This window comes from Lepus europaeus, chromosome 9 (assembly GCF_033115175.1).
Source record: "Lepus europaeus isolate LE1 chromosome 9, mLepTim1.pri, whole genome shotgun sequence".
In the NCBI taxonomy this organism is placed as follows: Eukaryota; Metazoa; Chordata; class Mammalia; order Lagomorpha; family Leporidae; genus Lepus; species Lepus europaeus.
In genome coordinates this window covers 61,512,466-61,540,058 of record NC_084835.1, presented here as the reverse complement: position 1 = coordinate 61,540,058, position 27,593 = coordinate 61,512,466, and the positions used below count along the sequence as shown (strand labels likewise).

The following is a 27,593-nucleotide window of genomic DNA, read 5'->3' as shown; positions in this document are numbered from 1 at the left end:
TACATACACATATATGTACATATATACACATATACACACACACATATATATAATCATGGTTCAAAAAGACTTCTCTGGAATAGCACCAGGCTTGCACGAGGGTGGTTCGGGGCTATGAATTCAGTCTTCTTCCAGGTGAAGGTGCAACAACAAACAAACTCAATGACATGTCTCCAAGAAGGACAGCACAGTGGGTTTGGTTTCACTCCCCAGGATTTCAGTTACCCTCACTCCACTGTGTGTTAAATGGAATATTCTAAAAATAATTCCGTGAGTTTTAGATCACACACTGTCCCGACCCGTGTGACGAAATCTCATGCCGTCTGCTTCCGTTCTGCCTGGGACTAGGATGGGATCCTCTGTTCGTGCAGCATGTCCACGCTGCGTGCGCTCCTCAACAGTCACATGAGCATCGCTCTCCCTTAGACCAGCTATCACGGGATCACAGAGTTTGTGCTCAAATAACCCTCATTTCCCGTAATAACGGCCCCGAAGTGTGAGAGCAGTGACGATGACAATTCAGGATGCCAAAGAGAAACCACAGAATGTTTTCTGTTAGTGAAAAGATGGAAGTTCTCCACAAGGAAAGAAAAAACACCTAGGCTTGGTCGCTAAGATCGAGAGTACAGGGTATTTTCAGAGAGAAGCCACATTCATATAAGTTTCATTACAGTATATAGTTATAACTTGTATTTTATTATTAGTTACTGTTGTTAATCTCTTACTGTATCTAGTTCAGAAATTAGAATCTATCATACGTACAGGAAATAGCAGTACAGTCAGGTGCTGCACAACATCTCCAGCACTGGGGGAGCACATACAGGATGGTGGCTCCAGAAGATTCTATTGACTAGGGCCACACTGCGGCGTAGCAGGTAAAGCCGCCACCTGTGATGCCAGCATCCCGTATGGGTGCTGGTTCGTGTCCCGGCTGCTCTACTTGCCATCCAGATCCCTGCAAACAGCCTGGGAAAGGCAGCAGAAGATGGCCCAAGTGTTTACATCCCTGCCACCCATGTGGGAGACCTGGATGAAACTCCTGGTTCCTGGCTTTGGCCTGGCCCAGCCCTGGCCATTGAGCCATCTGGGGAGTGGACCCCTGGATGTAAGATCTCTCTCTCTCTCTCCCTCTCTCTTCTCCTCTATGTAACTCTTTTAAATAAATAAATAAATCTTATTTTTTAAAAAAATCATATCGACTAATAACATCACAGCTCCAGAATGTTTGCACAACAATGAAATCACCTGATGGGGCCGGCGCTGTGGTGTACTGGGTAAAGTCACTGTCTGTAGTGCCGGCATCCCATATGGGCACCAGTTTGAGTCTTGGCTGCTCCAGTTCTGATCCAGCTCTCTGCTATAGACTGGGAAAGCAGTAGAGGATGGCCCAAGTCCTTGGGCCCCTGCACCTGCATGGTTGACCTGGAAGAAGATTCTGGCTCCTGGCTTGGGATCGGCACAGTTCCAGCCGTTGAGGCCAATTGGGTAGTAAACCAGTGGATGGAAGACCTCTCTCTCTCTCTGCCTCTCCTTCTCTCTCTATGTAACTACGACTTTCAAATAAACAAAATGAATCTTTAACAAGAAAAAAAAAAAAAAAGAAATCACCTGACGAGGCATTTCTCAGCCATGTCCTTGACAGTGAGGTGACACTACATGGATAGGGTTTGGTGCTGTCCCAGTTTCAGGCTTCCCTGTGGGTCTTGGAACGCATCCCCCGCAGCCGGGGGTGGGAAGTCCACCGTATAAACAAACAGTGAAATTGTTTCCACTAAGGACAAAGCCAAAAGTGCAGCAGCCTGGGAAACTCAAGGTTTCAAATGTTGAGCTGCCCACCATCCTGCTTTTCCCAAACGTCTCTGTCTTGTGATTCTTCTAGGAAGTAAATGAACTCTGAATACATTTTAGTAAATGATGAACTCGGAATAAATGTTTAAACCATGGTTTACTTTTAAGTCTTTGACTCTGAAACCTGCAGTCTTCCTAGACGCCCACCCTACTCTTCTTCCTCCTGGCTGTCTGCGGTGTCAAGGACACAGACCCTAGAGCCAGACTTCTGAGGTTCAAATCCCAGTTCCCCAACCCACTAGCCGCAGGAACCTGGAGAAGCGACCTAATCCCAGTAGGCAACACTGTCGTCATCAAGACAGAATGACAGATCCACGCTGGGAGGGCCACATGCTCTTAGAACAGTGCCTGGCACACAGGCAGCGGGGAGCTCCGTGTTAACTCGCGTTATTCTGCTGTGTCCACAGATCCTCAGTGGGCTAACATGTTGCTTATCAAAAGCTGAGCCACTGAGATGAGCTACCCCACCAAGAGCACACGCCAAGAAGATGGTGAAGCCAGGTTTCAAAGCAAACTCCAGCAATCTGTCTTATCCCAGAGTGCATGTCCCCCTCCACACCCCCCCCCCCCCACAGCCTGGTGCACCCTCTGCTCACGAGCAGAGGTGGCAGCCAGGAAGAGGGATGGGCTTCAATGAAACTGACGGAAAGCGATTCTCCTGGGAGAGCTCATGCAGAGTGCCAATGGCATACATGGGGGCTTGTCCCTTGTCACTTCCCTGAGCTGTTCTTCTGGAGCCCCCGCAGGCTTCCATTCCAGCCCACGGGGCTCACATGCCTCTCCAGTCAGCTCTGGGGCTGGTCCCCAGGTGGCCGCAGGAAGATGGCTCTGAGTTGGCCTAGTTGAAGGGCCCAAGACAAACAAGGAGTTGGTTCAGCATGGCATTTCGCTGACAGCTCTAGTCCAGCCTTGGAAAGACTGCCCTCACTCCAGGGTACATGCAGGAGCCCTCAGCCCTCCCAGCTCTTGGCCCTGTAAGCCTGGAAGAACCTGCAGACCTCCGTGAGCCTCCCAGATCTCATGGCTGACACTGCAGGATCCCTATTTACCCATCCCCACGCCTGCGCAGCAGTTACGCATGTGCCTGAGGTTAAGGCCAGGGTTGCAGGCCTAGGCTGCTGCTCCTATGGTTGCCCTGTGGCCATGGTGCATAGCACTTTTGTTTCTGTTGGAGTACTTCTCCCCAGACCATGAAATATCTGAGGAGATAAACTCCTGTGACTGTAGCCAGCAGAAGGCCTGCAACACCAAACACTGACCTATGCCTATGGCCAGTTGACTATCTAACATGCAGACTATATCTGTTAATTAAATCCAAAGTTTTTTTCCATATTTATCTTGATAAGAACTGTTAGGACCATGGGTTAACTCTGTAATATCCTTTAAGAATGTATAGACATGCTGGTACTATGTAAAAAAAGTTTAAGATATTCAAAGAGGAATATAAAATTTCAATTAATTTACTTGGCAAAGTAAGTCAAGTTAAACACTCCTATAATTTTTTTAAAACACTCTAAAGAACGGGGCTGGCCCTGTGGCATAGTAGGTTAACCCTCTGCCTGCAGTGCTGGCATCCCATTTGGGTGTTGGTTCAAGTCCTGGCTGCTCCACTACCAATCCAGCTCCCTGCTAATGGCCTGAGAAAGCAGTGGAAGATGGCCCAAGCACCTGGGTACTTATCACTGGTGTGGGAGACCCAGATGAAGCTCCTGGCTCTGGCTTTGAATCGGCCCAGCTCTGACTGTTGGGACCATGTAGGAAGTGAATCAGCAGATGTAAAATCTCTGTCCTTCCCTCTCTCTGTCTGTAATCATGCCTTTCAAATAACTAAATAAATCTTTTTTTAAAAAGTCAACTAATTATCTGATAATGGCAAATGATACACAAGTAGAAGGCATCATGACTTCCCATCTAAATCCACAAAAAAATGGATTGCTACTAGAATTACCTTATTAACTCTCCAAGTTAAAGTTTTAGCTTTAACTAAAATGATAGCTAATATGAGACAGTTCAATAGTTTACAAACGGACACATAGAGCTCCACCTGCGCTTCCATCAGCGCTCTCCAAGTATCTGCTACGCAACATAAGCACCTCTGGGTGTGCTTGTTTATAAGGGGTTTGGGGTCAACTGAGTGGGAAATGCTGCAACCCCAGCCTCTCCTCAGGACGGGGTCACCATGCATACTAGCTATCAATGCTAGTTAAGGGCTTTAGCCTCTCACAATCAATACATTTAATTTGTTTAACTCAGTGTTTCCCAAACATTTACCATCAACAACCATTGTCTACTGCTGCATTTCTTTATGAGCATCTTACCAAACTAGTTTTCTTTACCAGCACATTTTTGGAAATATTGTTCAACATAAAACAAGCAAAGCAGCTGATTTGCTCAGTATGTAGAAAAGCATATTAATCAAACCACAGGGTGACTGAACTCGTGAGATACTTTGGCCCTACAGCCGAAAACCTGACCTGGAAGTTGTCCTTGAATTAACAGATGCTGCCAACCTCCTCCTCATCTTTCAGTCCAAGGCCCAAGGTAGTGGAAATCTGGTGGGAGGGCAAGTGTCCCAAGAACAAAACCCAATGGCCACATGGACACAAAACCCAATGGCCAAATGGACAACCAACTTCCTCATCCGGAGAGAGGAGGAGCAGAGCCTGCAATCATTAAATTTAGTCTGTGCTGCAGGCTGAGGTCTTTGGCTTTAAGATGGCTCTGAAAACATTCAAGGTGATGGATAAGCCAGTTACCCTGCCCATCATTCACTCTGGACACATGCATTGCAATGTCACACTGAGCCCATAGATATGTATAGTCACTAGGTACCAATTAAAAATATATGTATTTTTTTTTTTAAATATGACAGTGATGAATAAAATACAGAATATTACAATGACTACAGTTCAGGGACATTTTCCATACTGGAAATATTCAATTTCTGTTAACAATTTTCCTTTCTAACATTAAGGCTAAAAATCTGGAGTCATGGAGGGGATGGAGTCCAGGGGTCAGGGAATTTTTCATGTTAGAATTGCTAAATTCAGCCGGCGCCGTGGCTCACTAGGCTAATCCTCCACCTTGCGGCGCCGGCACACCGGGTTCTAGTCCCGGTCAGGGCACCGATCCTGTCCCGGTTGCCCCTCTTCCAGGCCAGCTCTCTGCTGTGGCCAGGGAGTGCAGTGGAGGATGGCCCAAGTGCTTGGGCCCTGCACCCCATGGGAGACCAGGATTAGCACTTGGCTCCTGCCATCGGATCAGCGCGGTGCGCCGGCCGCAGCGCGCCTACCGTGGCGGCCATTGGAGGGTGAACCAACGGCAAAAGGAAGACCTTTCTGTCTGTCTCTCTCTCACTGTCCACTCTGCCTGTCAAAAATAAAATAAAAAAAAAAAAAAAAAAAAAAAAAAAAAGAATTGCTAAATTCATAGCATAAGAAAAAGGTGGCAGTAATGCATGTGTTCAATCTCCTCAAGTTCTACTGTTGAGACCGCACAAGGTCACAACATTTTTTTTTATCATATTTGCCAGTTACAAATCTTTGCTTTCTCCATGTCTATCATCAGGAAAATAATCCCGAGACCGTTACCTAGAAAGCAATATCACATCACTGCAGAAAGACGAGCAATGGACATGGGTGCAGTGCTTCACATTTATAAAAAGTATTTTCACAGACTTCATGTATGCATTCATCATGATAGTTTAGGGAGGAGGGTAAGATAAACACAATTACTATTCCCCTTTTCTGGAAGAACTACCCCACACCTCAGGGAGGAGAGGAGACTTACTACCCAAAGGCACTGAGGGACATGTGGTAGAGGCCTGGACCAGGAGCCCAAGAAACACACTCGGCATACTGTATTCTTTTTAGTCCTCAAGTTGCAATGCAATACTTGGCATCTAGTCATAACTTTTTCAACAAGCTAAGAGAAGGGAAAGTAGCAACTAAAAGGCTTAACCTACAAATACTAAGCTTTGAGCCAGGTGGGAAAGCAGACCTGACAATGGCACAATGAGGACCACCCATGAGCTTCTAACTGTAATTAGAGTTGCTTCTAACCGACCTTGCCATGCTCAAAGTTAATTACAGGCATCCATCTGGAAAGAGCAGCCGTTATATGGGAAAAATTTTATGTCAGATGTTATATTTCTCTAATGGCAAAAACAATTGACTGTTGTAATTACTAAAGTGCTAGAAAACACGCCTTACATTACAGGAGCTGCAGTTACTCTGTCATAACGACGGAGTGTGGAACTTGGTGAGATTAAGTTATTAATAGCCTTATGTTATATCAATTCATGCAAAAAGCATGTTAGCTGCTCTCCATTTTGAAATGCCTTTCATTTCTAGATTTACAGAACTTGGTTAGGATTAGGGAAGCACTTTATCCACAAATATTGGCTTCATACCCAAAAACATTCTCATCCTTGGAGATACCTTCAAAACAAAAACAGGCCATAATATACTCAAGACTTAATTGTTGCTGTGTGAGACAGAGGTTATTTGAGAAGGTTCTGAAGCTTCTAAATTTTATGATCCATGATCAAAGCATACAATGAGAGACACAGTAAAAAGGGCACTTTTTAAAGCGTTACAAATGAAATCTATAGTCCTATTAGTAAACCAACCCACATCACATCACATCCTTTGAAATAAGATGACCATTATCACAAACATTATGCATACTTGATGCACATGTCAAATCTTTAAGCAGCTCTCAGACATTAAAGGAATAAGGCAGTGCAGGTTAGATTGTGGGGACATCTCACCTTCCGAAGCAGCCTTGGCATTGGCCCTCCCTTTCAATGTAGTTCCAAAGGCCAATGGATTTTCCATTGAAGAAAGCCTCACCCATGCAGCCTTTAAAATGAGTAACCTTCACAGCAGGAGATTTCTAATGCAAACAGACAAAACCTATATTCAGTTGGCCAAGAGGAAGGAATTCTCTAAACGAATAAAACTTTTTCCTGGGAGCTCAAATCTAACAGATTTGAATTTTGAGAGAGCAACATTCAGGAAAATGGCCCATCTGTCATCACTGGATTTCCTCTAGTTAGGCAGTGGAGTCCTAGGATGAATGACAGCTGGATGGGATCTTAAGTGATCAGCTCAGTTACCAGGGTCGTTGGATAGAAGTCCCTTTCCCAGGTGAGGAAAAGAGAATAGGGTCAGCAGTGAGGGCCCTGCTGGACCTGAGTCCCTTATTCTCCTGCAGTCATTGTATCAAGTCCAAGGAACTCAACTGTATTTGGGTAGGGGATACAATGAAGTGATGGGCTTTTGTTAAGCAGTAATTACTATCAGTCACCCAGTGGAATTAGAATATAGACAAAGGACATGTACAGAAAACAATATGGAGTCTTAAATTTCTTGGATTCTCTTCAAGAAATGGGTCCACTGGCTCCTTCTTCATTCATCCACTGACTAAGGCTGAGCCTTTACCCTGTAGTATAGTCAATATTTTAAGCATATTAGTTTTCTATGAAGGTAAAGATCGGCCAGTCAGTGCCTTCACCATGTTACCTTGATTTGTCCTCCGAGCCCTCCGACAAACATCAATGTTGAGTTGTTTATATCTAGAACATTAGCTGTTCCAGGGGATTTACTTGTTTTCACTGGTGGCTTCTGACTTGAACTCAATTCCTTTACACTCAATAAGCCAACGTTTCCAAACCTAGGGATCAGAAGGAATTGAATTGCAAGAGGAACTTCCAGAATTTCAGGGCAGTACTCACTTATCCATCCCCATTCCACACACAGCTCTGTTTGCTTTTCCCTATGGACCCAGCAGGAGCGCCACACTCTCTTGCTCACCCACCCCCAAAATATACATTTCATCATAGTATCTCCTGGTAAAAAGTTACAGATAATGAGTAAAACTAATAGCCAAACAGTAAAGTCTACCGCTTTCAATATTACCACATTTTTGTCTATAACAAAGAGAAAGTATTCCCAGGAGCACAACATCAAGACTACAGAAAAGCAAAAAGAAAGCTATACCACAGCTGTTTCTACAGCTGCTTGCAAGTGGTTAACTCTGGAGAGGGGCTCTGAAAGGAAGAACTGTGCTTTGTGCCTGCATTGTAAGAAAATGCATTTCCCACTTGCATTATTTTCTGTTCCATCCTATCTCTGCACAGACTGCCAGCCACATGGAATTGCTTCTATGAAGCCTGTTACTCCTCCTTCCTGGGGGGAGGAATAAACATTTTACCAGGTTTTCTGTCTCAGACTTGGACTTTCTAAAGGTCATATCCTGAAGGGAACCTAGTAGGCAGGTGCCTGGGCAGTGGTTAAGATGCCAAACTGAGAGTCCTGAATTCCATATTGGAGGGCTTGGTGTGAGTCCCAGCTCTACTTCTGAACCAGCTTCCTACTAATGCACACCCTAGGAAGGCAGCAGTGACAGCCAAAGTACTTGCATCTCTTGCCACCCATGAGGGAGACCTGGATTGATTTCCGGGCTCCTGGCTTTGGCCCAGCCCAGCCCTGGCTGTTGCAGGCATTTGGTAAGTGAACCAGCAGATGGAAGAACTCTTTCTGTCTCTATCTCACTGCCTTTCAAATAAAATGATAATTATTTAATTAAAGTAAACCAAGCTTTTATGCTTTTTATCTTTTGATTATTGATATGGTGGTCAGTGGTAGTTGGAAGTTTCTTTCTTCTGTAGTGGAGAAAAAACCCGAACCTCTACTTTTTGAATTAATCTAAACCAAGTATTCTTTGATTATACTTTGACTTTCTAGAAGTTTCTACTACAGAAATTTATACAATGTTACAAGCATATAATTACTTATCAGATATTGCAGTTTAAAAAGGGGAGATGCTCTGAGCGTGTATTCTCTACTACCTGGTTGCACGGATGCTGTGCCATTCATTGTTGTCAATGGGGAAGTCGGGAAATTCCAGGCGTGTGGACCCGGAGCCCATATCCCAGAGGAAGGCCACCTTCCCTCGCCGCATCTCCACCGCAAGGAAGTCAGCCTGGGGCGCAGGGCATAAATGGAGATGAGTACACACTGAGTTGTCTGCACAGCTACCAAAAACACTTCAAAAGTAGCCCTCACAATAGTTTCCTTATGTTAAACAAAAATGCACAGGGGCTCCTGTGGTGGCACAGTGGGTTAAAGTGCCTGCAATGCCAGTGTCCCATTTGAGTGCCAGCTGGGGTTCCAGCTGTTCCACTTCTGATCCAGCTCCCTGCTAATGCACCTGGGAAGGCAACAGAAGATGGCCTAAGTGCTTGGGCCCCTGCTACCCACAGGGGAGACCTGGTAGAGTTCCTGTCTCCTTGGCTTCAGTCTGGCCTAGACTGAAGTGGCCATTTAGAGTGAACCAACAGATGGAAGGTCTGTCTCTCCACTTCCCTGCTCCCCATAACTCTGCCTTTCAAATAAGTAAACAAATCCTAAAAAAGCCAAGAGCAGACACAAAAAGCTATCTTCTTTTGTCTGTAAAGGCCTTCCAGGAGCTGGACCATAACCCAGAGTCCTGGGGATGGTGGCCAGACTGGGGTGTCCCCCAATCCTCGCCTGGCCTGGCCCTCCATGATGCCCCCCAGTGAGTAGTGGGGGATCCCCAATAGTCCACAAGAAGTTTGAGGGAAGGCTCTAGTCTCAGGAGCCTTATGGATGTGAGAAACACAGTAAGACAGAGGCCAAGGACCCACACCATGGCCTTGTACGTGTTTTGATTCTTGTCTTCTGGCATGCATTTTGGATAGCACATGCACTTGCTAGCATCTTCCTTCCTAACAGACTCCAGGGCTCAGACCCATACTCACTGGCACAGCCAGCGATCGCTGGTCTCCAGAGCTATCAGCACCTGGTAGGCAGGATGAGCCTGGGTGAAGTCTGACAACTCTGCTACCTGTCACCTCCGGGGTCACAAGGACACGGCTCTGAGCTCTACACTCACGGCTTGTGCTGAAGCTGGCAGAGGGAGGCTGCATTCAGAAACGTCACTTGCTTTCTCACGGCCATTCAATTTTGCTGTTTGTTTTTCATCTGAGGCTACCATCGTAGCAAAGCTTAGGTCCTGTAGGAGAACCAGTGACGTCCCCAAGGCTCTGCTATTCATGTCTCATCAAACAAGTGTCCATTTGGAAAATATATACGTTCACGAAAGACCCACTGGTGCTTCCACTTACGCTCGTGCTGCTTCCGAGGTAGAAGAGAAGGTTATCGGGCTCGCTTGTCTTCACATTCAGTGTTAAGCTGTTATAGTTCGTGGAAGAGATGGGAGGCTGGTAGGCCCGGATGCAGTCTCTGTCTGCAGACACGGCGACCTTAATCTGCGGAAGGAAAAGCATCACCCCCTGACTGAGTGACACACATGGGCAGCTCCCCAGGAGTGCCCACTGCTATTCCCTAAGGCATTGCCCCTGAGAGGTAGGTTTCCTCTGGTAGGTTTCCTCTCTGCACGATACATAGGGAATGTATTCCATAAGGTGAGAAGTCCGATGTGAGAAACGTGATTTTTTTTGGTAAAGTGTTTAAACACGGGGAAAATCTGTCTTCCTTTTCAACAGGTTATTGACATTGGAAACTGGCTCACAGGAGGTTTAATTCCTTAAAGACAAAGGACCTTGGAATCTTCCAACCTGACTCAGACAGGCTATGTGATGGTCACGTGGCCCATAAATGGAGGGGTAATACACTTGTGTGTACTCAGTAAGTACTTATAGAGCAGTTATTGCATTATCACTCATCTCTTCAATTAGCAATAATTTGCATATGTGTCTTACATTAATATGAAAGATTATATGTTAGTATTAACCGTAGTATTTGAGACCAGCTCTTGGGCTTCCATTTATTTAGTGACTGTAACCGAAACCGGTGGAGGTCAGAGATCATGTAAAGCCTCATTTCTTTTCCAATGCGAGGATGCATGGTGGCAAACAGACTCCAAAACTTCTTATCTATTTATTTATTTATTTGATTACCTAGAAAGCTTCATGCAGATGAAAGAATGAAGCTTTCTTCACCAAAGGCTTTGTTCACCCTGAGTGCCCAGAACCATGACAACTGCGTGTGCTCCTGGAAGTCTTATTATTTCCCTGAAACTCCTCTCCTAACAAGTGCAGCCAGCACCACGCGCCGTGTGCACGTGTGGCCATAAAACATTTCTCTCGATGGAGCTTGTCCAGGTTTCAAGTGATTTATGCATTTTGTGGCACGGATTAGTGCAGCAAGTGAGTGTATACAAACTTTTCTCAGACTCTTTGAGAATGCACAGACGTCCTGCAGAGTACCTGGATTATTAAAGGTGAATTGGCAATAAGGAAGAAATAATCACAGGTGTAAACAATGAAACTCAGAGTGAGGTTAACACCTACACTCAACCTAGACTATTAAGGGGGTATTTCTGAAAGGTCAAGGAAAATGGAATTAAAAGGTAAACTTGGTTTTGTGTAAAGCTTTTTAAATCTAGGCACATGAGGAGTCTTCAAAAACCTTCATGAAAATTGAGTATTAACAAAAAACTGAAGCATGGATTTAAAAAATGTTCACACCACAATAAGGATCTTTTAATTCTATTTTTCCACTAACTTTTCAAAGTATCCTTGTATTTATAAATGTAGACTATAATTATATCTCTAAAGGGATAAAGATCTCTTTGCTTACATTTTGAGACACAATGAGGAAAAGAAGAACTCAGGAAATGAGGCTACTTATTGGCTATAAATGCAAGACAAGACCATGGGAAACCTGGGGTGATTGCCATCTGGTCTCAAACATTTTAGGGGACCCAAGTTACTACAGGGGATTCCCTGGGACCCCAAACTCACAGAGGCTGCTTGTTTCCGGGCCTGACTGATCAGCAGCTTGATTTCCGATAGGTTTCTGCTCAGGTTCTCTTCTAAGAGCTTCAAAGGCTTCAACCGATCAAATAACAGGTTGGCTTGTTTTTCCACATCTTTAACTTTTCTTCCAGCCAACAGAGCTAAACAAGTACAAGGAGGCAAGGGGGTGGTAAGGAAGTTGGGGAGAGGGAGAGAAATAAGATAAATAATTGCTCACTACTAATACACCAATAAAACAGAATCATCAAATCCTCCAAACTGTAGTGAGAACATGAAAAATACGCCAGCAGCATGCATTATCAAGGCCCTCCTTCTTTATAAATGCTAATTCAGATATGTTGATATATAAATGCTAATTCAGCATGCTGATTATTTTAGGGACATCGTTTGCAAACACTGTACATCGAGCAAGCCCCCATCTTCACAATGCAGACTTTCAAGGTTGGAGGGAAGACTCTGACATACTGGTCACCGTGGAGTCCCGTAGAAGTTCATGTGTCTCCTGTAGGGTAGCATTCACTCGAGACAGGTTAGTTGACGTATTAAACACCTTCTGGCTCAATCCCACAACATCCTTCAGTGTGCTCACTGCTGTCTGGTTGGCAGATGAGGCCAGCTCTTTGGTTTTAGTTCCTTTGTCTCTCACACCTAAAACAAATGCAAATGATGGCAATCACACACAACAAAAACACAAGATTACACCAGGAGTGATTTTATATAGACACACGTTACAGTAATTTTATTGATTGTTGAATGCAAAATGGAGCTCCTTGTTTTCAAAGACATTATTAAGGCTGCAGACTATATGCTCATCTGTCTCCTTTTAGGGACAAATGAAATACTTTTGGTAGCAATTCTCTAGAATATGATTTCAATGCATAAGAAGACCATAAAAACAAAAGCTTATACTCCTGACCCACCTGCAGAATTAACAGCTTTCTACAGAGTTTCTATAATGAAAGTTTTCCACTAAGATTTAGTGCCACTCATTACAGAAATTAAGAGTATTATTTAGATTGCTTGCAGTCTTTTATTTGCTTATAGTCCTTCTTGCTGATATTTTTCTTAAATTGCATGTCTAATTTTAAACTTATTTATTCAAAGGCAAAAAGAGACAGAGAAAGAGATACAGACAGATAGATCTTTCATCCACCCACTGGTTCATTCCCCAAATGCTTGCCACAGCTGAGACTGGGCCAGGAGCTGGGAACTCTGCGGGGGTTTCCATGTGGGTAGCAGGGACCTAACTACTTGAGCCATCACCTGCTGCCTCCCAGGTGTCACATTAACAGGAAGTTGGAATCAGGAGCAGAGCCAGGACTTGAACCCAGGCTCTCCAATATAGGACCTGCGTGTCCTAGCAGCAGCTTCACTCTTATGTCAAATGCCTGCCCTTTCATGTTCAATTTTATTGGGGCTCAAGGGTGAAGAATTATTTAAAGTGATGAAATAGCAACAGAAACTAAGTACAAAAAAATTTTACAGGAGTCTTAAAAAATGAAGAGGGTTTCAGTAATTGGTGATGCAATTGGGAAGAATGAAAAATGCATGCATGCAGTGTGTCAGGACAGGGGGCAGAAAGACTGCAGGAAGAAGGTACAGCATTTGGTGGGGCAGCTGGGACGCTGCTCAGGACACGCACATCCCCTGGGACTGGCTTAGGCTTGCCCAGCCCCAACTGTTTGTAGGCATCTGGGGAGTGAACCAGCTGATGTGAGTTTGCCCCCTGCCCCTGCCTGTCTCTCTCTCTCTGCCTTTCAAATAAATAAAATGAATAAAATCTTAAATATTCCCTTTCATCTATTTTCAAACATTATTGGAATAACTGCTGAAAATTTTCTGAATTTTATGAAAACTATAAACCCATAAATCATTCAGTCTTAATCAGACTTTATTAAAAGAAATGCCCCAATTACTAAATCCTCACTAATAAGCTAAACTTCTATATTGGGGCCTCTTTCTCTTCTTCATGAACACAATCTGCACATCACGCCACATCGGGATGAAGGTGCTGGCACTTTAAGTCCGTAGTCGCGATGGAAGTCTCCTTGGCTAGAGGAAGTCCTGTTTGCTCACAGTCTCTATTGGCAGCTAGAAACCACAGCAGAATGGAGACTGAAGAGCCACAAAGGGTAAACTGAGATCCAATTATTCTAGATCTGGGTGCGGATTTTTTTTTTTTTTTTGGACAGGCAGAGTGGACAGTGAGAGAGAGAGAGAGAAAGGTCTTCCTTTGCCGTTGGTTCACCCTCCAATGGCCATTGCAGCCGGTGTGCTGCGGCCGGCGCACCACGCTGATCCAATGGCAGGAGCCAGGTGCTTCTCCTGGTCTCCCATGGGGTGCAGGGCCCAAGCACTTGGGCCATCCTCCACTGCACTCCCTGGCCACAGCAGAGAGCTGGCCTGGAAGAGGGGCAACCAGGACAGAATCCGGTGCCCCGACCGGGACTAGAACCTGGTGTGCCGGCACCACAGCCGGAGGATTAGCCTGTTGAGCCACGGTGCCGGCCTCGGATTTTTTTTTAAAGGAGTGATTTTTCATTTTTAAAGTGTTTACTCACAAATGGGGAAAACACTAACACCAGAAGCTGGATAAAGGATATACATGTGCTCTTCATACTCTTCTTGCAATTTTCTAAGTCTGAAATGACTTTCAAACAAAAAGCTATGTATTTGGAGCTGGCACTGTGGTGTAGTGGGTAAAGCATAAAGCCGCTGCCTGCAGTGCTGGCATCCCATATGGGCACCAGTTCAAGTCTCCGCTGCGCCACTTCTGATCCAGCTCTCTGCTATGGCCTGGGAAAGCAGTAGAAGATGGCCCAAGGGGCCCCTGCACCCAGGTGGGAGACCCAGCAGAATCTCCTGGCTCCTAGCTTCGGATTAGCGCAGCTCCGGCCATTGCAGCCCCTTGGGGAGTGAACCAGTGGATGGAAGACCTCTCTCTCTCTCTCTCTCTCTGCCTCTCCTCTCTCTGTGTAACTGTGCCTTTCAAATAAATAAATCTTAAAAAAAAAAAAAAAGCTAGATATTTTATCAAAACAGACCCTACTATCCTTTAAAAAAAAAAAAAGGAAAAGAAACTTCCAGGTCAGAAAATGCTCCATTGATTCCAGGTAAGAAGTATGCTGAATGCGCTCAAAATCCAGCTCCCCTGGAAGTTCTCCTGAGGGGAATGCAGAGAGGACCTGGGAGCTGGGGCCCGCATCTCTGAGACTTTTACAAACACCCTCTTGAAAAAGGAAGGCTAAGCTTGAGGCACAATTCATTTGTGTTACACTTTAAAGAATTACCCTATTTAGAATTTTAATGAATACCGCATTTCCGAATCATCAATATTAAAGTGACCAATGGGCCTATTTTAAAACGCTTTATTGCCTCAGGAAGGAAGATTACCAAGCAAGAGTGTTTAATTCTCACTTTTATAATGAATCTCCCCGGAAGGCAGGTAAAGCATACTCTATCTTCTTCCTCTGTTGGCCTCGTTGAGTGGCCTTGTTCCTTTGAAGCCTTGTGTCAAGCCAATTTTAAAAGTAAGCAATCAAGATGGCAGCATGAAGTCTCTAAAGCTTTTGTGTTTGAGGGAGTATAACTGTAGTATTTTAACGCAGGTGCTCTGAGGTTAATATTTAAAAAATGTGATCTTTACTTCCAAATCATAATTCTTTGCAAGTCAAATCCTCTTTGATGTCGGTGTTATTTTCCACCCTGACTAGGGCTCTTAATCAGACCTGAGGCAGGATTTCCTCAGGCTCTGTGTAAGGCTTCTACAATGAGATCAGTCACATCAAGAAACACCTTCTACTTACTTTCAGGAATTGCTCTAAGCTTCAGCAGTAATCCACTGGTTTGCCCCGTGATGTTATCTGCACGCTCGTGAAATCTGTTTGCCGTATTTTTCAGTTCACTCAGTTTCAATGTGATACCTATTTAAAGGAGGAAAAGAAGTGTTCCCTTTCAGGTAAGTTCCTCCACAACATCACCTAGGCAACAGCTTCTTTATCACTTCTGACCCATCTGTCAGAATGATGGCTTTCTATAGACACTCTAATGTCGAAAGTTTTCCAAGCAAGAATCAGCACCATTCATTACAGAAATTAAGACTGCATTTTCAGTGTGCATAATCCATTTTTCTACTTTGCTTGTTGCCCTTCTCATTAATATTTCTTCTTAAATTTCAGGTCCAGTTTTATTAGGGCTCAAGAGTGGAGAACTCTTTAGATCACCTAAGTCTCAATCACTCTCCTAACTTCCTAGCCACCCTGAATCTTGGCATCTTTCTCCTCTGGGTTGTTAAACCCCACCCTCCTTCAAGTTTGGTCAAAGCTGTTTCACTTTTAAAATTTCTGCTCATCATACAAGTTCACATCTGGATTTTGAATGCGTGGTTAAAACACGAAATGTTAACTGCCAGAGAGTTCACAATTTCATGGCCTGGGATGTATGTTAGCTAAAACCACAGCCTATCAGCCCTGATGTCAGAGCTTGTTTTTAATGCTCTATTACTTTAAGCATTTAAGCTTGTTTTTAATGTTTTATGAGCATTAAGCATTTTCTGTACTGTGAGATGATAACATAAATTCTAAAATATATCACTGACATAGAAGCAAAAATAAATATGACATATCCAACCCCTTGGTTCAGAGAGCTGTGGAAAGAGCCAGTACTACCCAGAAGCAGCCTGAAAAGGCTACAAGCTCTGTGTAGGATTCACTAGTAGTCCTATAGAACAAGTTTTGATTTTTGATATATTAGGATATATTAGGGCCGGCGCTGTGGTGTAGTGGGCTAAGCCTCCACCTGTGGTGCCAGCATCCTGTATGGGCACCGTTCATGTCCCAGCTGCTCCTTTCCTGGCCCAGCTCTCTGCTATGGCCTGAGAAAGCAGTAGAAGACAGCCCAAGTGCTGGGGCACCTTCACCTGCATGGGAGACCCAGAAGAAGTTCCTGGCTTCAGATTGACCTAACTCTGGCTATTGTGGCCATTTGGAGACTGAAACAGCAGAATGGAAGACCTCTCTCTCCTTCTGTCACTCCCTCTCTCTCTAACTCTACCTCTCAAATAAATAAATACATCTTTGAAAAAATAATATAGTAAGGTGAAAAGCATAGTATGTCTCAGGAAAAACTGTATGCCTATGTAGTTTCTCTTACACACTGGATTCCTGCCACCATTTTGTTATGCTTATTGGATAGTTGTTACATGTGCCAAGTAATGGATACCTGAAACTCAAGGAAGAAACTAAACAGCATAGCTATTTTTTTAAAAAATGGATAAAGTCAATATTATGATTTAATCCAATAATATGTAACATGAGTATACCATGGGTCTACCATGATACCAGTCCTGTAAGAAAGGTAAAAGAAATACCAAACACAATCTATCTCTTCAAGGAACCATGAAATGATGAGAACAATACAGGGCATGGGCACTCAAAGACAACCCAACAGACACCATGAAGAACGTTGACGGCTCCAACTACAGCAGTGAGAGGAGATCTGGTCTTCAGGAGGGCTTGAAGAGAGACACGACTGCACAGTAGGGCACATCACCAGAATAAAATGTGAAACCACACAAAGGGCACTTCAAGAAATGGGTGGGAAAATGAACTTCAAGAGGCAAGTTTATATGAGTGCAAAAAAATTTAAACCACGCACAGTTTCTTCATACAAGCTTCATTTTCTTCATCTTTGAACTTTTTGAGGACCCTGTGTATATGTGGATTGGATATGAAAATTCTTACGATCAAGATCAATATTGTTTGGTTTCATTTTCTCACCACCGTTCTGAAGTCCCCTCACACGAGGTTGATATGGTAGAAAATTGGACTGTTTGTGTGACAGAAAAATGAGAAGTGTCCAGCTGCTCCAGGAAAGAATGTTCTCAGAGAGGGGTTCGTTATCAGCTCAGGCCAAGCCACACACTGACCTTGGTGCTTCCGGCTAAGGTTGTTGCCTTCTTTGAGAAATTTGGAGCTTCGCTGCAGAGCCACTTTCCCACTAGAAACAAGGGACTCTGAGGACTGAAAAACACAAGGACTTAAGCAAGATGGGTGGGTGGGAGGGCAGAGTGGAATCCTGCTGGGGGTAGAGAAAGCAACGCTATGGAACAGCCTCCAGTCACGTTCCAGACAAGAAAGCCAACCAGAGAACAGGCGGGACAACTTACTATGTCCAAGGAGAGGGGACAGGAAGACATGTTCACACGCATCTAAAGGGAACCAGCCATCAGATAAAGATTCCCATCGCGGGTAAAGACAAATGTCTTTACTACATACCAAGCAGCTTTTGAGAATTTCTTCATCCCTACAACACCAACCCCTAGTCTTAATTAAAAAGTAAAAAAATGTACGGGGCTGGCTCTGTGATGCAGTAGGTTAATCCTCTGCCTGTGGTGTCAGCATCCCAAATGGGTGCCGGTTCTAGTCCCAGAGGTTCCTGTTCCAATCCAGCTTTCTGCTATGGCCTGGGAAAGCAGTAGAAGATGGCCTGAGTGCTTGGATCCCTGCACCCACGTGGAAGGCCAGAAAGAAGCACCTGGCTCCTGGCTTCGGATTGGCACAGCTCTGACCGTTATGGCCATTTGGGGAGTGAACCAGCGGAAGGAAGACCTTCCCCTCTGTCTCTCCCTCTCACTGTCTGTAACTCTACCTCTCAAATAAATAAGTAAAAAATACATATATTTTTTAAAAAGTACTTAGGACTTAAGGAAACTAAAACATATATCAGGTATCTTCAAAGTTAGTGGAAAATACACATTATCGTTTAATCCCATTTTTGAGGAGTTTTTGAAGTCCTCTTGTACCACACAATAACAATAACAGACACCATTCGCACAGATTCTACCAGAAAAGAATGTGAATGAGCATATATTTGAACCCCCGAACCTTTGCTCAAGCACCTTCTAGAATAACCTCCCACAGTGCCGAGAAAAGGAAGGCATATACCAAAGCCCAGGGACATTCCTTACCAGGCTCGTCTTATTGACAGTCTCATGGGCATCGCTGGCCAGTTTGTCTGCTTCTTCAATCATTCTCTGAATGTTGGAATGGACGTGGACTGCACTGGTTGCATTCAAGGACATGTGTGTGACTTTCTCAAGGCCACTGTCAAATCAGCATAGTTAGAGATGTTATGATCAACAAAATCAAACTTGCAGATCCACTCATGAACATTTTACGTGCTTACTAGCCTTGAGAGCCTCCCAGTTTCTCTCTAGAAAACTCACACCATGGGCAAGTGTCTGGCCTAGTGGTGAGCCACCAGTTAGGGTACTTGCAACCCACAACGGAGTTCCTGGGTTCATTTCTCTGCTCTGGCTCCTGCTTCCTGCTTCCTGCTCATGCAGACCCTGGGAGGCAGCAGTAATGACTCAAGTAGTTGGGTCCCTTGTTACCCATGTGGGACACCTGGATGGAGTTCCTGGCTCTCAGCTTCCATGTTGTGGGCATTTGGAGAGTGAACTAGCAAATGAGAGTTCTCTATCTGTCTCTTAAATTAAAAAATCAACCCTCTTTTATAAAAAGGAACACCACCAATGAATAATAACCTACAGCTTGCTCTCCAAATCTAAAAGCTTGTCATGACAATACCCAGAATGGCTGTCTAATAGTAAGAGTAGAGACTGTGCTATGTACCTTAGATAGTCATACATCACTTTCTACCTGCCACCCTCAACATCTCCTGATTTCTATTCAAATTCCCTGCATATGTCGGGGTACTCATGCATGTCTACACAGGTTATAATCTCTCTGAAACACAGTCATTACTTTGTAAAAGGCTTTCCTATGTACCATAAGAATGCTGGATCTTATCCCTCAACTGGAATACATAAGTTGATGAAATTCACTAGAGATTCTGTAGAGGAACAGATAATATTTCAATCAGCCTAACCTCATTCTAACAAGTGGGCAAATCACCCAGGAACTTGCCGACTGGTCATGGCCCAATTTCATCCAGCGCCCACTATCTTGAAAATGAAATCTGACAGTTGGCACATGTTTGCCTGCTGAGTAACTCACTTCGTTTTCTTTCCAAGGTTATGAAGTCAAGCCCTTCCCAGACCACACATCAGCAGTTACTGCTTGTGTACTTGCCTACTTGATTGGAAAAATTTGGTGAGCCATAAATAAAATATAATAATATGATTTAACTTTGTGTTTCACACCGAATTGCTTTTACTACTCTTACACTAAGTAATAAAGATTTTTGTCTAGCTCTATGGAGAGCCAAATATCATTGTCTCTTTTGGTGAATGATGAAAAGAGAGGAGCTGGGTATCTAACTCCATTTTATATGACTGATCCCTATGGTGTATGTACCTGTCAGTATTCAACTCAGCAAGTAATTTATGCAATATTCTGTCTCATATAATTTTAATTGCTTTTGTTGTATGCATTAATCCTTCATGGCAGCATTTCTCAAAAGGAGAGATACTTACTGTTTCCCCTCTATAACATATACCCACACAAAAACCACTCATGTCAGTATATTCACACTTCTTCCAGCCATCATTTATAACACATTTTAAAAATAAATTTACCACTTAACTCAGAATTGTGTAAATCACTGATAATACCTAAAACCATGTTTCCCACATTTGCTGCAAATTAATATCAGCTAGAAGTTTTTCAAAAAAATTACCAAGTCTAGGCTACATCCTAGACCAACTAAGTCTCAACGTTGAGTCAGGGCAGGAGATGAGGATATGGCCATCAGTGCTCGCTGGGGTTCTCCTGGTCATTCCAATCAATGTGCAGATGAGTTTGGGGACCATTGGCCTAAAGTTTGGTTCCTGTTTAAAGGTGCTCCCAATGAATTGGAGCCAAAATTAATAATATCAAAGAATAATCATAATAATATCAACCATCCCCCACCCAGGTCATAAGCTCCAAAAAAGCATGATCCGTAAAGAGACAATCTCCTCGTTCTACCCTACATGCAACCTATCAGGGTGCAGAGCACTCAGTCGGTGCTTAAGCCTCGATGGCTTGAGATAGTAGCAGGCTCTTTGCTTTAGTTCCTATCCAACGCCAAATGCATTTTCCCAGCACATACTCAGGCCCAATGGTAAATTATGTAGCAGACAAGGGAAACATCGATTTGCCTGATCCCAATACAGAAGTCCCCATTTTTACACAAAGGATGAGGAGTGACTCAACACAGAGGTGAAAACAGCTGTCCTGCCGAGTTCCCATCGAGAGAGCACAACCTCTCCAATTCCCACACGCCTGTGGACTAACCTGTCCAGAGCACCTGCTCGTCTCTGGAGCTCAGCTGCATGATCCTCAGCTCTGTAGACAAGGTCAAGGGCTTTCCTTTTGGACATCTGCATGACCAGATCATCAACATGGTGCCTGATTTTAGCAGTCCACATAAGAAGCTCATCCTGCAGATTCTCTAATTGCTGCATGGAGGAATTAATATTGTAAATATAGGTGCACTGCTCTCATAACATATGTGTGTGCACGTAGACGAAGTGTGTGAGGATTCTTTGGAAGATGTAACGTGGCCGTGCAAGTTGTAACTTACGGCTAGAGTATTTTGCGTAGTGTCTGCATGTGCAGTGGCAGCATCTATCAGTCTTCTTCCTTGGGCAGTTAGCTTTGAGGTCAAGTTTTGTTCTTCTCGGACATGTCGCTTTTTATCCTGTAGCAAAAAATCACATAGGGAGGATGCTTCGCAAAAGCAAGTCAGCTGCTGAACTTGGGTGCCTATTGCAACATGCACCTCACACTGTAAGAAGTGTGATACTGTTTACACTGGAGAAGTGGGCTGCCAGCTCTAACTGCGCAGGGGAGAGCTAGTCAGACTCACCTTGAATTCTCTCAGGTTGGCCTTGACAATGAGCAGCAGGTGGCTGCTTTCCTTGGTCTTGGCCTCTGCGTCCTGCACAAGGTCTTCTGCCACCTGCAGTTCATTGTGGTGCTTTGTAAGGACGCGGCTGGCTGCTGCTTTTAATGCCTCCAACTCCTCCTGTGGCTTTTGGAAAGCTTTCTGAATTTGTGACAGTAAACTTTCAGCAGCCCTGATAAATACAAATGGTTCACACAGTATGTTAATGAACACCAAAGCTCAGATCTCAGACGTGATAATGTAAGGAATTTTCACTTATGCATACCTAGTTTCTCGTTTATTTTTATGCATTTATTTATTAAGGAATCTGAGAGAAAGAGAGGAAGACATGAGCAGACAAAAGGATCTCCAATTCGCTGGTCACTTCCTAAATGGTCACAATGATTGGGACGGAGCTAGGCTGAAGCCAGGAGCCAAGAACACAATCCACGTCTCACAGTGGGTGGCCATGACTTCACTGCCTGAGCCATCCCCTGCTGTCTCCCAGGGTCTGCATTACCCAGAAACTGGAGTCGTGGAGGGGAACTGGGACTGGAACCCAGGCACTCCCATATGGGATGCAGTCATCCCAGACAGCATCTTAACTGCTGTGCCAAGTGCCCTCCCCTAGTGTCTTCTTGAAAACATACATGCTATGTTATAATGTTTTAAGAATAGAAACAATTTTTCAAGGAAGTCTACAGGTATAGCAGATTTATATTTTATCCTTAACAAATTGTATTTGTTCACAAACTTCTAATGCATTTTAGCCATGGAATTAAAAGGATCGCATCTCATTGAAACTGGATTCAGAAAATCAGAGCTACCTTCTGCACTTGAGCACAGGCCCTGCAATCTTTCATGACAATATGGTAGGAAAGTGTAAAGAGGCTACTCAGTGATTTGCTATGAGTTCATCAATTTATCTGCACGATATATAGGGTTTTATGCAGCTAGTTAAGAAATAGATTTTGTAAAACTTTCAAATAGCCAAAAGATAGAATGTGATAGAGGTAATTTTTAGAAAATCAAGTATTTTCCTATATACTTTTATGCTATCAAATTGCTTATTTAAATCAATTTTGGGAGCAGGTGTCTGGCCTAGCAGTTAAATGCTACGTGGGATGCCCACATTCCATTTTGGCTTGCCTGGGTTCAGGTCCAGGCTCTGCTCCTGCTAACGTTCACCCTGGGAGGCAGCAGGTGATGGCTTACGTAGTTGGGTCCCTGCCACCCACAAGGGAAACTTGGATGGAGTTCCTGGCTCTTGGCTTTGGTCTGGCCGAACCGTGTAGGCTGCAAGCATGTGGGGAGTGAATCAGCAGGTGGAAGTGCTCTCTCTCTCTCTCTCTCTCTCTCTCCCCCCTTCTTAAATGAATAAAAATAAGATAATGCTTCAGACATTCATCACAACCTAGCAGCAAGACAGTGTGTATTATTACCCCCAGTAAGAACTATGTGAAAATACTAAGAAAAAGGCATGAAAGGGAATTCCAAGCACCTTTTATGTCACCATTCTTTGTGTGTCATTTCTGTGTCATTTCACATCACAGCTTTCAACAAAGGATTGAATAGGAGCTGAGTGATTCTGGCAAAATGTCCACCTGTCTTACAGTTCATGGCATAAGTAGCCACAGACCACATTTCTTCTACAAAAGTTAACTGCCTTATACTTGATCTATAACAGCTTCAGTACCATGAGGCTCTTTTGTTTGTGCTGGGTGGAAGTGTTCCAGAATCACACAAAGGAAGCAGAAACCCCTGCATGAGAGCATGAAGACAAATGATACTGACTGCACAGATCAGTCTGGCCTGCAGTTTGTGGGGGAGGGACAGCACCCGATGTTCACCTGATAGCAGGGCCCCGCCCCCTCTCTTAGGACATGCCATCCCCGGGAGGAGCACTTTCTTTCTCTCTCGCCTCGCCCTCTGCCTGGTGGTGCTGTGACTGGTACTTGGGAACTTACTTGAGTTCCAGGGTGGCATTTTGGTGCAAGTGTGTGAAGTGTCTTCTCCGAATGGCTTCCAGCAAGGATGTCAAGTCCCGCTGCATATTCTGAAGGGTAGAATTGGGAAGCTGGAAGTCCTCGTCCCAGGTCTGATTTAAATTTGTTGCCTTCTTAAGAATTTCTATGGAGAAAATCCATCAGTCAGTTAGTCAGCCTCTCAAAAGCGGGCAGTACTCAAGGGAAAAACCTAGAACCTTCTTTGGTGAGGGTTGTTCTGGCCACCTAAGCTGGATTGGACCTCAAGGCCAGCCCACCCTCTGCATCCCAGTGCACTCTGGACTTCTTCTAACAAAACACTCACCAACCTGGCAGTATGGCTTGATTCAAGGTCAATCTCTCCAGGTCCCCTAAACTCCATCATGATTACCTGAGTGTTCCCTTGTACTTTGTAGACATTTGCACCTCGAAGTTTCTCAATAAAGACTCACTGCATGACTGAACCACTGGTACTTGATACTACTCTTAGATTAAACATTTTCCCAATAATCTTTTATCTTTTGCTCTATAAAATCTGATTAGCATTGGATTCTGTACTTTTTAAATCCTTATACTACAATCCATAAAGAAAAGGAAGAATCTGTTTCTGATAGCCAGAAAACTGAAAATAGTACACTAAAAGCCGTAAGTGCTCTAAAAAGAGGGGACTTAAAAGGTCTGAGGATAAATGGAATTAAACTCGTCTATTTTGGTGCAATACCTTTTGAAGTCCATGCATAGTTTTACCAAAATCCGCACTTCCCATGAAGTGGTTGAAGGCCCCCTGTACTGTGGATATTCTCTGGCACCAAACTGCAGCCCCAGATCCCACCAGCACCTATTCTGAGCCAATGCATTGGGGGTACCACATCAGCTTTATCATAGCGTGCTTTGGGAAGTAAGGATTCAAGTGATAGACATAACAGAGAGATTAAAAAGGAAACAGATACATAAATATGATACATAAAGCTCTCAGTAAAAGTCTATGGCCTGGGGCCAGTGCTGTGGCACAGTGGGTAAAAACACCACCTGTGATCCTGGCATTCCACATGTGGGCTAGTTCGAGTCCCCTCTGTTCTACTTTCCACCCAGCTCCCTGCTAATGTACCTGGGAAAGTAGCAGAGGATGGTCCAATTACTTAGGCCCTTGTACCCATATAGGAGACCCAGAGGAAGCTCCTAGCTCCTGGGTCCTGGCTTTGGATCAGCCCAGATCCAGTGATTGCAGTCATTTGGGGAGTGAACCAGCAGATGGAAGACCTCTCTCTCTCTTTGTAATTCAGCCTTTCAAATACATAAATAAATCTTTTTTTTTTAAGTCTATGGCTTGCACATTTCAGGATCCTTAAACTGTGGAATACTCCATCCACTTGGTTCTACGAAGCCCAGTGCAAGACACATCTAGTTGCACATTTAGTAAAGTGAACATGACTCTACCAATTAAGCCCAGGCCCTGCCCACACTACCTCTGATGTCCATCTGCAGCTTCTCAATGAACGTGGTCAGGTCCTGACTGGCGTTGAGGATTCTCTCAGTTGCCCTGTTCACCTGCTGGCTACTTGTTAACACTCTGGTGAGCTGCCAGAAAAATCAGGCCTCAGGTTAGTGACTTCAAATAATATGCAAGCCTTGGTATTCCAGCTGCTATCTCTGCTAAGCGACAGAATATGATTCAGAATGCAGAGTAAATATGCACACTCGTGCACACCAAGGTTAATATTTCTAGGTTGGAAACTGACTAAGTGGATAATGAAATAATACACAGTTCACCCAGAGCGAGAAAGGAGGCTCTTTTCCCCCAAGCGCAGCCTAATGGGCTATCAAAGGGATGATTCTCCTAATATCTACACTGTGAAGGCCTCTGTTCACAGCAAGAGTCAAAGGCAGTCAGGGACATGTTGAGAAACACAATAGGAGACTCTGCCATTGTGTGATTGTCATCCACAGTGCCTTAAACAAACCTCCATGCCACAGCCCACTTCCTGTACACCTGGAATACACTATAAATAGGGGCATTTCCAAAAGTTCATGGAAAACAGAATTAAAAATTCATCTTGGTGCCCAAAATCTTGAAATCCATGTGTTGTTTCTTCAGGATACACATTTTCTGTGCACTTTCTGAAGAACCCTCATTTGTACCCTTGGATTTGCAACTTCTTGGGCACAGAAATAAACTTATCTTTTAATTCCATTTTCCATGAACTTTCGGAAGCTCACTCGGGTATAGAATAGGCCTATTTCTCCTAGGGCCATGGCAAACAAAACAACATGAGATTAAACTACACACAATTAAATTATTCCAGCCATCAGCACTCGGGACTCATGAGATGCATGAGGCTGCTGACGGCACATACGTTTTACAGTAGCCCCAAAATAATGATAAAGGCGCAATATAGTGAACACATAAGCCAGTGACCTAGTGACATGTAATCAAGTACAATGTACCACACGTAATTAGACTGCTATACACCGGGCAGTGCAGGGCAGTCTTGCGAAGAATGCGCTGTGCTGGGACATTTTGTCACGGAGCCATAGCGTTTTTTTTCAGCTCCATTGTAATCTTGCGGGACCAGAGTCAGTCAGATGGCCTGTCATTCTAACACATCCTTAGGCAGTGCATGACTACATACTGAATACAGAAGTCAAACCTTAGCATTGGTATGGCTGATGGGAGTCTGGGGAGTCAAACGCAGCAGGCACTTTGATGTGGGCCAGGGTTGTCCTAACCAAGGTTTGACACAGGGGTAGGGAAGTCCAGCCTATGGGCCGTATAAGGCCTGTGAAATCATTCATTCTGGCCCTGCCACATCAACCACAAGAGGAATTTGAAATTCAATAAATATATAGCAGGTTCATTGTTAAGTTGATAACTTGGTATGGCCCGCGAGTGGGTGATGTTATGAATGCCCACATGGCCCTCGGCAGAAACAAGGTTCCCCACTCCTGGCTTAAGAGCTGGACTCAGGCCCACACCTCAGCCGTCTTTTCATCCTGGCCCTACCCCTTGGTTCAGAGCAGTCAATGGAAGACAGCAAAGCGAATGGCTGATGCCTCAGTACAGATGCCTTTTCCCTTGACACCACAGAAGCTGGCCGTGTTGGAGCTAACCTGAGATAAAGAAGCGGGAGCCCAGCTCTTGAAGCTCGGGTCCGCCAGGTCTGATGGGAGGGGAGCTCGGGGCCGGCCCCGGCAGTGGCTCACGGGGCTGGGCTAGGGGGACAAAGAATTTACCTCCGTTTGCAGGTCGTCCGTGTGTTGCGTAACATCTTCAAGTTCACTGTTTGCCAGTTCCTTCTGAGCGTTTTCTTTTAATAAAGATTTCTGAGAAGAAGGGACACCAATTACAACACTTAAAAGTGAAATGTTCTGGTTCTTAACCAAGAACCACTTGATATTGCCTTTGTGGCTCACAGAAAAAATTCTTCTTTCCTGGAAATTGCCATTAAAAAGAAACAGATCATATTTACTTAAATCCTCACTGCAGCTACCTGATTCCACCCTGCCATCGGTTGCATTACGTTTCCTATAGAGACATCAATTTAAAATCTGGTGTGTTAAGCAGAATCTGAGACTGCTGCAATTTTTAGAGTCAAATAAATTTTAATTATAATCACCAGCACCTAAAAAGCACATATCAGGCCAGCATGCAATAGTACTTAATAAAGGCCTTTAAAAGTATTCACAATTTAGTGCTTAATCTATGCCAACACTTTTCTAATTTCTTCTCTCATTTGACTTATTTAAACCTTATAACAAATCTATGGAGTGGTTACACTGCTGCTTAGGATGACTTGTCCAGAGTCACAGTGTTGGTAAATAATGGGAAATAACAGAGTCCACCCCTAACCTCTGCGGAATACCTTATAGAAACACAAAATGTTACATAAAGGAATGGAAAAGTAATTTAAATGACAGAAAATCATATAAAATTAGTTTAAATCAAATATTTATCCCACTCAATACATCTAAAATACAGTTGCATGCCCAAGGCCCAATTTGCCAAAAAATAGTATTTATTTATTGTGTATGCAACAATTGGAAAATACATTTAAATATTTCCTTTATTTAAAAATTTTTTTTCAGTGTAAACAGAAATTTATTCTTCTAATTGAATTTTTGTA

The 27,593-nt window shown here is 43.9% G+C and overlaps 1 protein-coding gene across 1 annotated transcript in view; it reads right to left on the bottom strand.

Annotated features, from left to right (window-relative positions):
* The window catches only part of LAMA1 (laminin subunit alpha 1), a 170,511-nt gene that overhangs the window by 25,778 nt on the left and 117,140 nt on the right, over positions 1-27,593 (bottom strand). The window contains exons 34-48 of the mRNA XM_062201378.1: positions 26,704-26,793; positions 24,939-25,050; positions 23,455-23,617; positions 21,470-21,680; positions 21,185-21,301; positions 20,896-21,059; positions 18,624-18,759; positions 17,583-17,676; positions 15,463-15,579; positions 12,122-12,304; positions 11,642-11,796; positions 10,001-10,144; positions 8,702-8,835; positions 7,374-7,524; positions 6,620-6,744 (exon numbers count right to left, since the gene is read on the bottom strand). Coding sequence (XP_062057362.1) covers positions 6,620-6,744; positions 7,374-7,524; positions 8,702-8,835; positions 10,001-10,144; positions 11,642-11,796; positions 12,122-12,304; positions 15,463-15,579; positions 17,583-17,676; positions 18,624-18,759; positions 20,896-21,059; positions 21,185-21,301; positions 21,470-21,680; positions 23,455-23,617; positions 24,939-25,050; positions 26,704-26,793 — 2,096 coding nt within the window. The remainder of the gene's footprint in view (positions 1-6,619; positions 6,745-7,373; positions 7,525-8,701; positions 8,836-10,000; positions 10,145-11,641; positions 11,797-12,121; positions 12,305-15,462; positions 15,580-17,582; positions 17,677-18,623; positions 18,760-20,895; positions 21,060-21,184; positions 21,302-21,469; positions 21,681-23,454; positions 23,618-24,938; positions 25,051-26,703; positions 26,794-27,593) is intronic.